The sequence below is a fragment of the Barbus barbus genome (assembly GCF_936440315.1).
Source record: "Barbus barbus genome assembly, chromosome: 36".
In the NCBI taxonomy this organism is placed as follows: domain Eukaryota; kingdom Metazoa; phylum Chordata; class Actinopteri; order Cypriniformes; family Cyprinidae; genus Barbus; species Barbus barbus.
This window is the reverse complement of record NC_136714.1, coordinates 22647842-22665448: the sequence shown is the minus strand read 5'-3', so window position 1 is coordinate 22665448 and position 17607 is coordinate 22647842. Positions and strand designations below refer to the sequence as shown.

Here is a 17607-nt window from a genome sequence, read left to right as displayed (position 1 = left end):
TCTGTAAAGGTGTGGCACCATATAACATTACAAAATGCCAAAAATATCAGTGCTTTACTAAAACTTTATAGTCTTGGCTGCTCAGATTGTTCGTGACTATTCATTAGAGAACTTTAACTTTTGTGCTCTGATCTTTCTTGTTTTTTGCCCAGTAGACTTCTGTTCTGCTCATGTTTAAGTCACAGTAAAATGTAGCAAGTGGCAGTTTGATGACCACTATATTTTTAACTGGTAGACAGTTGGTTGCAAAACCTCATGAAATATAGATGGTACCTTTCAAGTTCACAGTAACTAAATGAGTTGGGCTGATCAGAATTGCTCTGTTCTCATGATTCATATTGTCCTTCGATAAGGTGTACCAAAGAAGCAAATGATTGAGAAAGTGTTGAAAGGTGCAGATGTGATGGATAGGTATTCTTGTATGTCCAATGAATTGACAAAGGACACATTTGATTTCTGTGAAACTGCCTCCTGTCAAGATTACAAGTATAAAAAGTTATGCCTTGTGTTTGATGTACAGATAAAAACATTTGTGCAAAAACACCTTTTTCCAGGAAGCATATTTGAACACAAACAAAAATTATAAAACTGACCTAAAACCAAATCAATATCCAACGAATGCTAATTCAGAAAACATTTGATTTGAGCTGGAACTGCAATTATTTTTGGATCATATTTATAAAATTCATAAAATATCAGAAGTGGCTTATTTGACTGCTCTGGATTAAGGAGTTGTTATTTTCAAATGACAACGAAAGTTTCTAAGTGAGTTCAGTGTCTGTTTCAATGTAGTGGTTCTTCATACTATATATACAGTATCTTATGTCTCTACTGAACACAGAAGGTTTACAGTTACTGTATCTACTCTCTTCAGTTTTTGTATGTAGTCTTTCATTTTTAATATGCTTGACATTTTTATTTGTAAAGGATATGTTTTGTAGTTCACAATAATTTCCCCATCTAATAAATCATTTTTGGGTTCTATATGTCAATGGAAACTATACAGCTGTAATATCTCACTTTTCCACTCTTGTCTCTCACCAACAGATCTAAGGAGTTCAGAAACCATCAGGGACAATGAGGAACTCTGGCACCATGCTGATTTTGACCTTTATTACCAAATTAATATCACAAGCAGCAGGTGAGCAGTGTTAGGAGTTCTGTTATAGCCTATTGTTTATGAACCTAGCAGTACAACATGACAAACTTCATATGAACAAATACTGTTCACCACTGTTCAAAAGTTAGGGGTCAGTAACATTTAAAAAAAAAAAGTTAATACTTTTATTCAGCATTTAATTGAAGAAAATAACAGTAAAGACATTACAGTTACAAAAAGTTTTTATTTCATATAAATTCTGTTTCTATTCATCAAAGAATGTATCATAGTTGTAACAAAAATATCAAGCAGCAATAAGAAATAATTGTTGAGCAGCAGTTGAGCATATTAGAATGATTTCTGAAGGATCATGTGTGACACTGGAGACTGGAGAGATGATGCTGAAAATTCAGCTTTTACATCACAGGAAAAAATTACATTTGAACATATATTAAAATAGATAAGAGTTATTTTAAATTTTAATAATATTTCACAATATTACTGTTTTTATTGTATTTTTAATCAAATAAATGTAGCCTTGGTTAGCAGAAGAGACATTTAAAAAAATCTTACTGACCCTCAAACTTTTAAATGGTTGTGTACATAAATGACTTTGTTTATTTCAGTGTTTTGTAGTTTTATATGTTCAAATGAAAATGGTGTAAACTATATTAAAAGAGCAAGATCTCACTTAAGTTACCTCACTATATGAAACTAAGTAAAGGTTTGGATCAGATTCTCACGTTGTGATACATTGATATATCCTATGGTACGGAATGTTTGCCATATTATTTACATGGTACTTAAAAGACAACACAAAGCAAACAAATTTGCATAAATCCTAACTTTTCTCTATAAATTGAATGTGAAACTTTACTTATGAATAATCTTGTGTCTGTTTCAGACAGAAAAAGACCTATTTTACAAGATGTTAATGTAACATGATGTTGAATTCAATATTGTACTCTAAATGGGCACAATATGTCTGCAGGTGTCAGACTACCAGGCAAACCCAGACTCACAAGCTGTCGCTCTCCAGAGAAGGAGACCTTCACATGCTGGTGGGAGCCTGGAGATGATGGAGGTCTGCCCACAACCTACGCCCTCTACTACCGTCTCGAAAAGTCAGTCTCTCTTCTACTTGTTCCCTTTCTAGAGCCTTTCTTTATTGTCTTGAGAGCAGACTTGAGAGTAGTCTTTAATGCTCGTCCTTACTCTTTTCTTTGGCTCCTAATAAGGTTTCAAAGGTCTTGCTGTGTCTTGGGCTTTCCTGGAGTAATGAGCGGTTTAAACGGTTTTCTCTGCCATGTGCTTATTTCTCTGTTTCTGAGCACATATGTGTGAAATAATCAGAATGACTTACCTCCAGCCAATACACACACATGTCCAATGACTCTTCAGATTTTCATCAGAGCGGATCCTCGTTAGTGCCATGAAGTGTTTTGCCAACATTACGGATTGAGATTCACAAGTACTATACACAAACATCATATCTAATACCTTGTAATACTGCACCAAGGGGAGTTCATAGAATTCATTTTAATACAGTTGGATGTGCTGAGTTTGGATATTTCAAGGCTGCAAAAAATAAATTGTGATTTTTTTTTTTCTTTCCTGCATTGACAAACATTGGCTGAAGCATCGTTTTCATCATCATAATGAAACATCAATACTTTGGGGCAATTTTATCCAAGAAATTACTATATTTTAATTGCATATAAAAAAGCAACAAAAAAGGTTTATTTTGTCAATTTTAAGGAGTACACTAGCATATAAAGTATACTACTGCCCAGGTTTTGTTTTAAAGATGTCTCTTATACTCACTTATACTTACAGTAAAAACAGTAATAATATTAAATATTATTACAAATTCTATTTTAAAATGCAATAATTCCTGTGAAGCGAAGCTGAATTTGCAGCAGCTAACATGCACATGATTTAATGCGCAAAAAAAAGTTGTGCTGCTAAATATTTTCATAGAAACGTTCCAATTTTTCAGGATTCTTGGATTAATAAAAAAATGCTGAATTGAAATTATTATTATTTTTTTTTTTTGTAAAAGTATGTCACTTTTGATCAATTAATTTCATCCTTGCTGAATAGAAGTATTAATTTATTTAAAGAAGTTGTGAATGGTACCGTAGATTAGCATCAAAGCTACTAAACATGGACTAAATGCCACAAAACTCCATTTATTTTTGGTCCAAACATAATAAATGTTTGAGATTATTTAGATACTTTTATGATATCAGCATGAGTATTGTTGTGTTTTCTGTTTAGGAGTGCAAGTTTTAGACTTTGATTCTAAATTGTCACAGTGATTGGACACAAACTAGCTGTAGTAATTGTCTAATTTGTACAAGTGTACATCTTTCTGTTGATATCTCTCATACGCAGCTCAGAAACGGTTTACGAGTGCCCAGATTACAGAACGATGGGCGATAACTCGTGTTTCTTCAACAAAAACGACACATTGATTTGGGTCAACTACAACATCACTGTGGTGGCCACCAATGCCCTGGGGAAGAACATTTCAGACCCTGCCGAAGTGGATGTGGCCTATATAGGTATGCTAATAATGAGTTTCCAACAATTAATTTGTATATGTGATTTGTATTATATCCTCTCTTTATTTATTTTCTCTATTAAATCTCTTTTTCCGCCTCTCTCACCTAATATTCTTTCCTGCATAATGTGTCATTGGTTTGTAATCTTGTGAATTAGCACATAACAGACAGACTACTGTTGCAGATTTTACTGCAGTGGATTCATCAATAAGAGGAATGTTACTGCTGCTGTATGGGATCACTGTTGCAAAAGAACATTGTTTGGTGTTTTGGGTCTTAAAATATCGTCGGTCACATGTTCTCTACTGCGTTATGCCATAAGGCAAATTTTTTACCAATTTAAAAATGAAGATTTTCTTTGTTTACTTTTAATAGCAATTTTAGTTTATCCTGCACAGTTTGCAAGGTCACATTCCTTTGATCTAACGTTTTGTTCGTTCAGTGCAATTCCGTCTTATCATTAACTCATATGTACAACTACAACTGAGACTAATCTTTAACTGATGTTTTTATTTATGCTGAAGGGGAGAAACATTCATTCGCAACATGAAGCACACTTTTCTGTTCTTTCTTTCTTCCTTCTTCAGCAAGTTTGCACGCAAAGGTCACTTAGTTTGACCTTATTAGGTGTCAACTAGTTCCTTTTCAGGAACTCGAGCTGCGTCAGGAGATGCTTTGGAGAACGCCTTCAGCGTGACCGGCTCTGAATACCAATGAAATCTGTCCAGTGGATGGGAAGGACGTCATGGGCGAGGAGATGTAATGACCAGCTGGTATAAAAGCACGTGCGGTGAAACCGGCGTCAGCTTTCTGTCATTCAGCTAGCGCTCTGTGTACTGTGTGTCTTATTTACTGTTGTCTGTCTGAGTTAGCATGAGAAGTCAGTTTAAGTCTAAGCATGGGGGCGAGGCGCAATACAGGCTGTGTGTTCCCCCCTGCAAGCGTTACTTGTGTGCAGGGGATACACACAGCTTGTGTGTGCTTTGCCTGGATGTGAGGCACGCGGAGTCAGCCCTCGAGGGTGCCTACGTGCCTTGGACATATGGAGACAACCTTGGTTCTTGTCCCAGGGCCCGGTGCTGGGAGCTCTTTGTCGCCGCGTAACGCTAGCGACGGACGCATCCCTCACTGGTTGGGGAGCGGTCATAAGTGGCCACCCTGCCCACGGTCTGTGGAGAGGCCGTCATCTCGCCTGGCACATCAACAGGCTCGAGATGCTGGCCGTGTTTCAGGCTCTGAAATACTTTCTCCCAGACCTAATAGGTCACCATGTGTTAGTTCGCACTGACAGCACATCAATGGTCTCTTATATCAACCACCAAGGAGGTCTGCGGTCGAGCCCCCTGTACAGGCTGGCGCACCAGATCCTTGTGTGGGCCCAGGGAAAACTCCTCTCATTAAGAGCAGTTTACATTCCTGGGCACCTCAATGCGGGAGCAGACACCCTGTCGAAGCAGGGGCTGGAGGTGGTGAAGCAGATTTGGAGAGTGTTTGGCCAGGCTCAAGTGTACCTCTTCGCTACTCAGGAGACAGTGCAATGTCCCCTCTGGTACTCTCTACGTCATCCAGCTCCGCTGGGGCTGGATGCCATGGTACAGACGTGGCCGAGGCTTCGTCTGTATGCTTTTCCCCCGATTGCTCTGCTCCACGGAGTTCTGGAGAGAGTGCGCCGGGACGGACTCCGGCTGCTATTAGTAGCCCCGTTCTGGCCAGGCCGAGTATGGTTCTCGGACCTGATTTCCCTCCTTGACGGCTCTCCTTGGGAGATTCCAGTCAGGAGGGATCTCCTCTCACAGGCAGGAGGCACCATTGTGCATCCCCGCCCGGAGTTGTGGAAACTGTGGGTGTGGCCCCTGACGGCTCATAGCTTCCGGTCTCTCAACCGAGGTTGTTGAGACCATTCTCCAATCCAGAGCTCCCTCTACGAGGAGACTGTATGCCCTGAAGTGGAGACTCTTCACTTCATGGTGCGGAGATCGCCAGCTCAACCCAGTTAACTGCCCGGTTGGTACAGTGCTGGAGTTCCTGCAGGCTCGACTCTCCGCAGGGTTAGCCCACTCCACCTTGAAGGTCTATGTGGCAGCAATCTCGGCCTACCACACCCCTCTTGGTGGGCTCTCAGTGGGCAGACAACCCCTAGTTACACGTTTCCTCCGTGGTGCACTGAGGCTAAGGCCTCCAGTACGATCCCGGGTTCCGCCTTGGGACTTGGCTGTGGTGTTGGACGCTCTCTGTAGGCCTCCTTTTGAGCCTATTGAGGAGATCTCAGATTGCCACCTTACCCTGAAGACCGTGTTTCTTCTGGCAACATCTTCTCTGCAGGCCCTGTCAGTGGCCCCTACACACTTGGACTTTGCGCCTGGTATAGCCAAAGCCTTTTTGTACCCTCGTGCAGGGTATGTCCCCAAAGTTCCTTCAGTCACACCACAGCCTGTCGTGCTGCAGGCCTTTATTCCTCCTCCCTTTCGGGAGCCTGACCAGCAAAAGCTTAACCGTATGTGTCCGGTGCAAGCACTGGACGCATACGTCCACAGAGCTGCCATGTGGAGAAGGGCGGACCAGTTGCTTGTCTGCTACGGTCCCCCTAAGAGAGGTCTCCCTGCTTCCAAGCAGACCCTCAGTCGGTGGATTGTGGATGCCATTCACATGGCTTATGAGTCTTCTGACATCCCCTCGCCGATGGGATTCAAGGCTCATTCCACAAGGACTGTGGCGGCCTCCAAGGCCTTTCTCGCAGGTGTTCAGGACATCTGCAATGCTGCGGGATGATCTACGCCCCTGACTTTTGTCAGGTTTTATGGCTTAGACATGCCGGCCACTCCAGGTTCTTCCGTTCTCTCGCCCTAGCTGTGCTCCGTATGGATACACACAGGGCAGGGACTTGGAAGTCTGGTGGCATGGGTATCTCATTCCCCAAAGCGTCTCCTGACGCAGCTCGAGTTCCTGAAGAGGAACGTCTTAGGTTACGTATGTAACCCCAGTTCCTCGAAGGAACGAGACGCTGCGTCGCGAGGCCAAACTTCCGGCATCCCTGCCAGCGCTTGCTTCATTCTAGAAGCTGACGCCGGTTTCACTGCACATGCTTTTATACCAGCTGGTCATTACGTCACCTCGCCCATGACGTCCTTCCCATCCATTGGACAGATTTCATTGGTATTCAGAGCCGGTCACGCTGAAGGCGTTCCCCAAAGCGTCTCCTGACGCAGCGTCTCGTTCCTTTGAGGAACTGGGGTTACATACGTAACCTAAGACGTTTTTCACCTTCAAACTGGAAAAAAATTGTTTTGTGCACTAGTGCTGAATTTATAGATTGTTAAATCAATAGTTCACCAAAAAAGAAAATTGTGTAATTTACTCACCCTCATGTTCCAAACCTGCATGACTTTTTTAAATGAGATGTTTAAAAAAAAATTCACAGCAACTTTTTTGATATAAGCAAAGTTACTATAGGGGCTGTCAAGATCCAAAACAGGTTTGCAATATAAGCAAATGATGTTTGATAGCTACAGTGGAAAGCAGTGACTTATATTTCAGTCTGTTCCTCATACAAAGCTATATGGCTTTAAAAGACTTGCTTTAAATTGTAAGAGTCATAGAGAGGCACTTTTTTGGTGCTTTTTGCCAATTTTAGAATTTGACAGGCCCTGGTTACTGTATATTTTCATTATACTCTATGGAAAAGCATAAACATTCAGCAAAATGTTCCATGGAAGAAAGAACAATATACAGGTTTGAAAACATGAGGGTGAAAATGACAGAATTGTCTTTTTTGGGCAAATTTTACTTTAAAAATGTGGACCTATGATTCAAAAGTTCAAGAGTCTTTTTGTTAATTAATACTTTTTTATTCAGCAAGGCTTAGGTTACAGTAAAGACCGTTGTTACAAAAGCTTTCTGTTTCAAATAAACAGAACTTTATGTTTAGCAAAAAATCATGTATGTTTATCATGACTGTTTACACAATGATAATAAGTCGAACAGCAAATCAGCATATTAGACTGATTTCTGAACGATCATGTGACAGTGAAGATTGGAGTAATGATGCTGTCATTTCAGCTTTGCATCACAGGAAGAAATTACATATTAAAATGCATTAGAAACCAGTTATTTTTTATTGTAATTAGAAACCAGTTATTTTAATTGTAGTAATACTTCATAATATTAATGTTTTAGTGCATTTTTATCAAATAAATGCAGCCTAAACATCTTCCAAAAATGTTAGCCCCCAAACTTTTGAACGGTAGTGTATGGGTCACATTTCAGGATTCTTTACACACTCAAAATCAAATGTACTGATAAAAATATTAGTACAAATCAGAATAGATGTGTTAAAGTGAATGACCACATCAGTAGGTTTAATAGTTGTATATTTTTCTAATGGACTTCCTGTTCTATTCTGTCCTTTCCTTTCCACCCACAGTTCAACCAAACACTCCAGAGAACGTGACAGCAGTTGTGGTCTATGACGACCAGGGTCCATTCGTGAAAGTGTCCTGGGAGAAACCTCGCACTGCAGACACCCGCTCAGGGTGGATCACGCTACTGTACCAGCTACGAGTTAAACAAGAAAAAGATAAAGAATGGGAGGTGGGTTTGAAAAAAAAACATCTTTGTGTCTTTAGAAAATGTTTGATTATCAGTTACGTTTGTTGCAAGTTAACTAGATTTAAGTCTAGATAATATTGAAATGGACTTTTGTTACTCTGTTTTCACTCAACTATTTAGTCATCTAGAATGCAGTTGGATATCTTCACAACATGCTTGATATTATGGACTAGTATTGTCAACCAACTTGTTGAATGTGAGCCAACAAGTTAGAAAATAGTTAAAAGTAGCTGTTGTTTGTTTGTGACTTTATCCAAGATCTTAAATGAATGGAACACTAAGGGCAAGTGGACATGCAGCCCATGAGCCGACATGAAGTCAGCTGTTACACTGAGCAGTTTAATCATTGACTGTCCCAGTCTGGGTTTATGTCTTCATTAGTCTGCAGAAACCTGAGGGAGGCTAGATGTGCAGAACAACAGTGACTAGATCAAACCAGATTTTTCACCCCAAAGGCTGCGCTTCAGTAACACTGAACATGACCAATAATGATTGCCTAGTGATAGAGTAACCTAAGAGCAAGAGTATTGGCTCATGAACTGAGACAACACATGTAACTGATGATTATTGCTGATGATGTAATTGTTTTCAGTTTAAATGCTAACTGAATTTGTTTTTAAGTAAAACCTACTTTGATTTGAATTCTGAAATTTAAGTATATATTTTGCAATGCAACAAATATAGTATTTGATATTTGTATTTTTAATTTAATATTATATGATTTATTTTAAATACATTTATAAAAAATATTTGTTAAGTTCATTGTAGTGTTACAGTAGCTTATGCTCTCTTTATATCTGGGTAAGTGTATGATGCTGGCTTCTATTTTGATCTGAATTCAAACAATTTTATAAGTAGACATATTAACAAATGTGGGATATGCAACAAAATTAAGTGTTTAATATTTTTATTTATGTATTTTATCATCATTTATTTAAAATATTTTGTAAAAAAAAATAATACAATGACATTAATAACGTTATTCTTAATAATTATAAATTAATACAAGTAACAAGTTGTAAGCCTGAAACATTTCAACCTCTCATTCCTTACTTTGTATTTAGTTTTTTTAATATCTGTAAAATATAGTTAGAAATAGTTAAAAATCTCAACAACAACAAAACAAAAAAATTAAATATATATATATATATATATATATATATATAGAATAATGAGACTTATTAAAAAAATACTCAGTGGTAGCTTATGCTCTCTTTATCTCTATGTAGGAATATGATGCTGGCATGCAGAAGTACTTCAATGTGTTCAGTCTTCACCCTGATAAAGAGTTCATGGTGCAGGTGCGATGTAAACCCGATCATGGGTTCTGGAGTAAGTGGACCCAAACCACCTACGTCAAAATGCCCGACTGTAAGTCTTTCTTTTTCTGCAGTAGTTAAAGTAAACTTGGTTATTCTAAATATTTTGGGGAGAATTTTTTGCTTTAAATTTCTAATAATATTTTTAATAATATTTGAAAAAATGCTGTAGATATTTTTTTTTTTATAATACATATTTGTTTTTATATTCACAAATGTATTTATATTTATGTACATGTATTTAATAGAGTAAAAACAATTATATCAAATTAACATTATCAGCATTTTATCAGCATTAATGGAGTTTATTATTATTTTCTGGTTTAATTTACATTTGTAATCCCAAATTTTCAATTGTCAGACTTTTGAAACAAATAAAAATAGATGTAAGACACTGAAAATGAAAACCTCAAACATATAAAATGTGCACCAGGAGTAATACAATAAAAGGTCAGATCTGAAAATATGTGATCTATTTCAGTTTAGACAAGCAAAACATTTCTAGTCCAGTAGGTTGAGGCATGCATGAAGCCTATTAAATTATCATCCAGCACCACCAGAGAGTCATTTCAGGACCACAATCTGTGTCTCCATGGTCTCCCGCTGAGCCTGAGAACAAATCTGCTCTACACATATGTATCTAGCAACACAGACAGTTCTAGAGGGAATACCAACAGGCCTTCAGTTTCTCCAGGGAGTTATGAACTCATCTTCACCCGGCTAGCACAACCTCAGCAGCACACGGTTTCGAGCCACAGCTCTGGCTGGGCCTCAGTTGCCCCAGAGCTTCTGTGGAAAGTCAGGCCCGGTGGGAGTTGCACCTGACGGCGGCGAGCATGAAATAGAGCAAAATGAGTCAGAGATCAGCCTGTTTCCAGCTCACAGCATTTTCAAAAACCACGCTGTTCCAACTTGTTTGAGAGTTTGTCATTTTTAAATGCAGTGACCCAATTTTACCCTTCTTTATCCTCTTATTTTTTATTATGATTTGTCGTAAGTGGAAAAGCCAATTGCAGTAGAGATGTACTTTATTCATCTCCATTTCCTTATTTTGTGTTTGCAATATATAGATATAACCAGAGAGCGTTCGCTGTGGATCATGATCACGATATTCTCTGTCTTCATCGTCCTAATCCTCACCTGGAAACTAAACGTGAAACGAAACAGGTGTGTTCATTTATTTTTATTTTCATTTTTGTTTTCATATACAGTACGTATATTTTAACAATATATCGCTGGTTGATATCTCATCTGATTAGTTTTGCAGTTTATTTTATATCATACCACCATTGGTGAATGTAAAAGTCATGGCTTTTAGTGTAATTGAAATAATATTTGCTCTAATCATTTATATACAGTGCCTTCCAAAAGTATTGGAACAGTAAGGCCAATTCCTTTATTTTTGCTGTAGACTGTAAACATTTGGGCTTGACATCAAAAGATGAATGTTGCCCTGGTGTGTCCTATTAATTGATTATTCAAACAATAAATAGCACTGAATGTCTACGCTCTGTTTCAGATCCGTGCAGACTGCATTTATAGTTAGATAGACGTGTAACCAACATGAAAACCAGAGAGGTGTCTATGGGTGAAAAACGAGCAATTGTGAAGCTGAGAGAAGATGAAAAATCAATCAAACCATTGTGCAAACACTGGCAATAGCAAGTACAACCATTTGGAATCTCCTGAGGAAGAAAGAAACCACTGGTGTACTAAGTAACACACCTCAAACGGGTAGATCAAGGAAAACATCTGCAGTTGATGACAGAAACATTGTGACAGCTGTAAAGAAAGACCCTAAAACAACTGTTAGTGACATCAGCAACAACCTCCAGAGGGCAAGAGGGAAGGTATCACAATCTACTGTTCGCAGAAGACTTCATGAACAAAAGTACAGAGGCTACACCAGAAGATGCAAACCACTCATTAGAAAGAAGAATAGGAGACGAGCCTCAAAAATTCTGGGACAAGGTTTTATGGACTGATTTTATGGACCAAAGTGATGGAAAGGCTAAAGTTTGGAGAAAGAAAGGATCTGCTCATGATCCCAAACATACAAGCTCATCTGAAACACAGTGTACACAGGTGTACATTATAGTACACATTACACAAGTAATGTAATGGCTTGGGCTTTCATCGCTTCTTCTGGGACAGGCTCATTAATCTTCATTAATGATGTAACACATGATGGCAGCAGCAAAATTAACTCAGAAGTCTACAGAAATATTTTGTCTGACAATTTACAGAAAGATGCAACCAAACTGATTGAGAGATCCTTCATCATGCAGCAAGATAATGACCCAAAACATAGTGCCAAAACAACAAAGGAGTTCATCAGGGGCAAGAAGTGGAAGGTTTTAGACTGGCCAAGTCAATCTCCACACTTGAACCCTGTAGAGTATGCATTTTACCTGCTAAAGAAGAGACTGAAGGGAGTAACCCCCCAAAACTGAAAGAGGCTGCGGTGAAAGCCTGGAAAAGCATCACAAAAGAAGAATGGAAAAGTTTGGTGATGTCAGTGGGTCACAGGCTTGATGCAGTTATTGAAAGCAAAGGATTTGCAACTAAATATTATCAACTATGTTAATTCTATCTGTTCCAATACTTTTGGTAACATGAAAAATGGGTGGGTTCAAACAAAAGGTGCTATCTTCTAAATTGTGTATCAGATCCAGATGCAAATACCTGTAAATAAAAGCTGAAATGTTAATCTCTCATCTCATATTCATCTTTTGATGTCAAACCCAAATGTTTTCAGTCTACAGCAAAAATAAAGGAATTGGCCTTACTGTTCCAATACTTTTGGAGGGCACTGTATATATAACTGGTTTTGCTGATGAATACTCATTATGTAAGATTAAACCGCCATTAGAGGATTGATCTAGATCTTGCAGTACCTCACTTTACCCTCAAATGTAGTTTTTAGGCCAGTTTCTCTCAGCAAAGATTTAAATAGACAAAGATAGACTAATTACACAGTCAAATAATGTGAGGCATTTTCAACAGTACAAGGACGAACGGGATCCAAAATTAATCTCTTAATCCTGTCGGGACACGTGGAAGCTTTTGTTCCGTATTCTAGATAAGTCCCTTTTCAGTATCCGTAGTGCTTATATTATGATCATGCAGGATAACATGTTGAAAGACACTGATTAACTGTGCATTGACCTAGACATAAAGACAAATTACTAATCAACTCCTAAACACCTCAAGAAAATATCATACAAATTGTTCTAAATTCAAATTAAGCATATTTTGTCTACTTGAAGTATTTAAAGGGTTTGTTTAACCTTTGAAAAAACTGTTCAGTGTCTACTTTTTCAATCTTATTCTGGTTTTTATATTTGTATTCAGTGTGAAGCTTTGTTTGCTGCCTCCTGTTCCTGGACCAAAAATCAAAGGATTCGACAAACAATTGCTTAAGGTAATAGAAAAATCATTCATGCTCCTCAAAAAAGGCCTGTGTCCAAATAAACTTTGAAATTTTTCAGGTTAGCTTTAAGGTAGACTCAATAATTTCAATATTTTTTGGTGTTTTATCAGCATGGCAAATGGAATCTTAGCTTTTGTGTGTTTGTTTTACCTTCAAACAGCTGATGGCATGTATTTTTTGAATGCTAAGTATTGTGTTATGAAACCATTTATTTATACAGTATTTATACAGTACTGATTGCATCAAAGCAGCTTTACAGTAAGAAACAGGACATCCCTGCCTTAAGGGATAGTTCACCCAAAAATGAAAATTCTGTCATCATTTACTCGCCCTCAATTTGTGCTAAACCTGTATGAGTTTCTTTTTTATGTTGAACACAAAATAAGATGTTCTGAAGAATGTTGGTAACCAAACAGTTGCTGGTAGCCATTGCCTTCCATAGTATTCCAAATATTCCAACATTCATCAAAATACCTTCTTTGGTGTTCAACAGAAGAAAGAAACTGATACAGGTTTCAAACAACTTGAGGGTTAGTAAATTATGACAGTTTTCATTTTTATAAAGGTTTAATATTTTCCCTCATGCCAAATTTTTAATTGCATTTTTGAGGAAGTTATCTCAATTGCTTTTTTACAGAGCGGAAAGTCAGAGGAAGTTTTCAATTCTTTGGTGATCCAAAGTTTTCCTCCAACCACCGATTATGAGGACTTACTAGCTGAGTACCTTGAGGTTTACGACAATGAGGAGCAAGAGTTGGTACTGGACAGTAAAGATCTATCAGAGGACTGCATTAAGTCCAAAAGCCCGTCGGACTGCGACTCAGGCCGGGGAAGCTGCGATAGTCGCACTCTGCTTTTGGAGAAGTGCATGGATGGACCGGAAGGAAGCGGAAGCGATCAACATCACTACAGCCAGCATGGAGAAACGAGCTGGGCTTCTACTGAAAGCAGTGAATGCCAGGGTCTCGAACCTGGTTCTCCAGAGTCCTCTGATGGACGTGTGAAGACCTGGCCTGTTGTGTTTTCGTTTCCGCAACCCCACCACCATTACCAAGTGGGAGCTGTGAAACCGGTCTACCACAGCGACCCAGAGATCCTCAACCATTCATCGCCACATACAATGCCAACCAACTACCACCAGCTACACCATCAGGACATCCCGCAACAGGAGGGCTACTTCAGTAAGCCAGTCTGCCGACATTCCCAAAGCTACAACCAGTTTAACCTGGATGACGTCAACACTCCTGCTCCCAGCGTATCGCCGTCACATTCTCTGGAATACGTGGAGGTGCAAAGGGTCAACCCTGAGAATATGCTACTGCTTAGGCCGCTTTCGGACCCAAATTGGGAACCTGAGGGGTCTGATTACGCTGGGGAGGACTACAGCAAGGTCAAAGAAGTGACATCAAACAATATTCTGCATCTGCAGAGGGATACGTCCCATCAATGTGTGGATGATTACAGCCAGGCCAATCAATGCACAACCCAGCAACCACCTCACCCCTGCAAACCTGTCGTCCACCAATCGAACAGTGGAATGCCACAGGAAGGCATGAGGGTGATGGGAAATGGTTATGTGGATTCAACAGTCTTAATGCCATCCTACTAGCACGTAGTGGTCCAGTGCATGAATGCAATCTGCCTCGAATACAGCAAAAGCAATAAGCTGAACAGAAAACCACTAAACTTTTAAGAGCTCATGCCAAGCCCTGAAAGACGTGCCTTTCTCCCTCTCAGATCTTGCTACAGTGGTTTAATGAAGAGGATTTATATTTATAAAAATAGATTGTATTAGATGTAAGCAAGAGGGTCTTGTTTCTGAGCTGAGGTCTTTTATGTAAGCACTGTAAAGAGCCTGGACTCTTGAAAATAAATGTTCTTCATTGGCTTTGGAACATCCATGGAACCTTTCCATTGCACAAAAGGTTCTACAGTGGTATAAAGGTTCTACAGCTGTGTAAACCCCCACCCCCCTTTTGGAACCTTTATTTTTTATTGGGTGAGAAGTCGTTGATTTAGTTTCTTTGACAGATTGTGTACTTTGATGAGGTGACACTTATAAACACCAAAAATTTGTTTCTTTACACTTAAAATACAGTTAAATCAGGTCATTAAAGTTAACATGACATCCCATTTACTTTAATACACATTTCTTCAAAATTCACTTAACTGCCTCTGATACAATGTTTCCTTTCGGCTATATAGCCGTTTAGACAGTGTGATTTTATTGGAAATGTATGATCCAGCAACCACCATTGGAATTCTTCTATATTTGTATGCTGTTTTACTCAGAGATATATATGGTATTTTGGAAGTAAGATGCGTCGTGGCTTGTGAATGCCATTTCATGTTAACTTTTAATGACTTGTCATGTTTAGAGATTCATGAGATTTGAAAACTTAGCACTTAGCATAGTTGCCCTCACCAGTCCACTATGCATTATGTTATTGTACGTATTTTCATCATGGCACTGTTACGTGTTCATAGCCATTACTTTTTTATGCTGCTGTTCACTCCTAAACTACATGACGGGGCCTGCTGCTATAATGTAGGCCTACATGGACTATTTTTTATGAACTGATCTTGAATATTATCAGTGTTCACCCAATTCAAAACTCTTGCTTGATGCATTACACTATACATTGATAAAAATGAATTTTAAATATAATGGCAGTTATTTCAATCTCCCGCTGCATATTATATAAACACAAGAGCATTATTTGCATTCACAGTTGGTTTATACCTACTGTAATCCTGCTGGAAACATAGTTTAATCTCAGCCATACGATTCAAAATGTCTTTGCTTATTTATGTTTCAATAATGCAAAGGTAAATGAAAAGGGATTTGAACTAATTGTAAGCTCTTATAATTTTAAAATCTTATAATTTGCCTTTGATATTTACAACTCTCAGATGGAGGAAAACATGCTTAAGAACTCCTGCTGAATGTATTATACATGTTATTGGCACTGATTTTAAACACAAAAGCACAACCAGTGTAAACTGAAAAATTGCAAACTGCCAGCATTCAAATATTTTTTTCAAATATTTTACAGTGAGTTGTTCACTGTAAGAATTTGTTTCTGTGAATGTTAACCTTGTGAGAATCTATTTTCCAAGTCTGTGTATCCTTAAATCATAGTTAGCCATTAATTCAGCACTGCAAATTTTTGTTTGTTAAAAAAAAAAATTATAAAAAATATTTTTTAAATTATAGAGATCGGCATATATGCATTTAATCCAACCAAACAGTTATCTTGTGCATGTACAAACCATTAAACCAGTTACATGGAGACAAGGAAGATTTTAGCCCTTGCCAGTGCAAGAGTCAACCTCCACATGTTGCCTTATTTTATGCATAAATCTCTGAAAGCAGACTGAGTTATATTTTTTGGAAAAGGTCATTTACTAAATATACATTTATGATTGAAGTTGCATTACGCATACATGTAAATATACAATAATTATTCAAGTATTATATATAATTTATGCATTTATATGTAACCTACAGATCATTTATATACTGATAAATAGTTTTGTTAGGTTGGCCTAAATCATACATAAATCAACCCATCTAACTTTGTTGATTTGTGAGTAGCGTAACATTTTCTCTGTTGCTCAACAGTCATACATTCTCAGTTTCATGCATAATAAATCTGCATGGAAAAGCATATAGATTTCTAACTCAGGCAATATCAAATCTACAAAATGTGTGTTTGTAACAATTTAATGTGAAGTCTTTTCATCTGAAAGTAAGATATCTTACAGTAAAGAAAATGCATATGCAGATTTTCTCATTTAGGGATTACATCTTTCTAACTGAAATCAAATTTTGACTTCATTCTACCAAATCCAAAACCATCTGACTAAAATAATTGTTCAAATAACAAAAATGTGTTATACACTAAGAATACTATTATTACTATTTATAGAGAGAGAGTTATGTTGCTATTTTCTTTACTGTCTTTTGTCTTTACTGTCAAGTCACTGGAGGTGCTGAAATGAAATTTGCGATGTTAACCTATGTAAGAAATACATCTTGTGTGTTCTACTTTTCCATAAACATTATTTGTGAAATCACATATAGTAAAACCATTAAAACATATGCTCAGTTTGTTTCAGATGTGTTGGGGTTGTTATTCTGAGAATGGCTGTTTATTTTGCTGGTAAACATTTAACCAAAAATATTCAGGCAATGCATATATACAGTAGAATTGTTAGCAGCGAGTACTGTGTACTAGAAAATAATACAAAGACCACAACCTTTATTCTAATTCAGCTTTTATGTTGTTGAATTATTTTTATTTTTACTTATTTTACGTTTATGCTGTATCTAAAGAGATTTGTAATTGTGACTATTTTAGATGATCATAGTTTATAAAAATCTAATTCATGTTGTTATAATGGATTTTTAATATTTGAAGTATAAAAAATCTAGGCCTGGCACAATGGTAATTCAATTAAAAATTACATATAAAAAAATAAAATAGGGAAAAAATTAAGAAGGCATAAAGTTTTCCAATTGATAAAACAAGAACCTGTTAGTTGTATTATTATTATATTCTACAGTATATTATACTGGAC

At 37.6% G+C, this 17607-nt stretch overlaps 1 protein-coding gene across 2 annotated transcripts in view; it reads left to right on the top strand.

The window, feature by feature from the left end:
• LOC306856029 (prolactin receptor-like) overlaps positions 1-17137 on the top strand; it is a 32614-nt gene extending 15477 nt beyond the window's left edge. For both annotated transcript variants that reach the window (XM_079394995.1, XM_079394996.1), the window contains exons 2-9: positions 1048-1141; positions 2091-2223; positions 3497-3666; positions 8087-8253; positions 9501-9642; positions 10661-10757; positions 12945-13014; positions 13661-17137. In XM_079394995.1, coding sequence (XP_079251121.1) covers positions 1078-1141; positions 2091-2223; positions 3497-3666; positions 8087-8253; positions 9501-9642; positions 10661-10757; positions 12945-13014; positions 13661-14632 — 1815 coding nt within the window. In that variant the 5' untranslated portion in view covers positions 1048-1077 and the 3' untranslated portion in view covers positions 14633-17137. The remainder of the gene's footprint in view (positions 1-1047; positions 1142-2090; positions 2224-3496; positions 3667-8086; positions 8254-9500; positions 9643-10660; positions 10758-12944; positions 13015-13660) is intronic.
• The last annotated feature ends 470 nt before the right edge of the window (positions 17138-17607 follow it).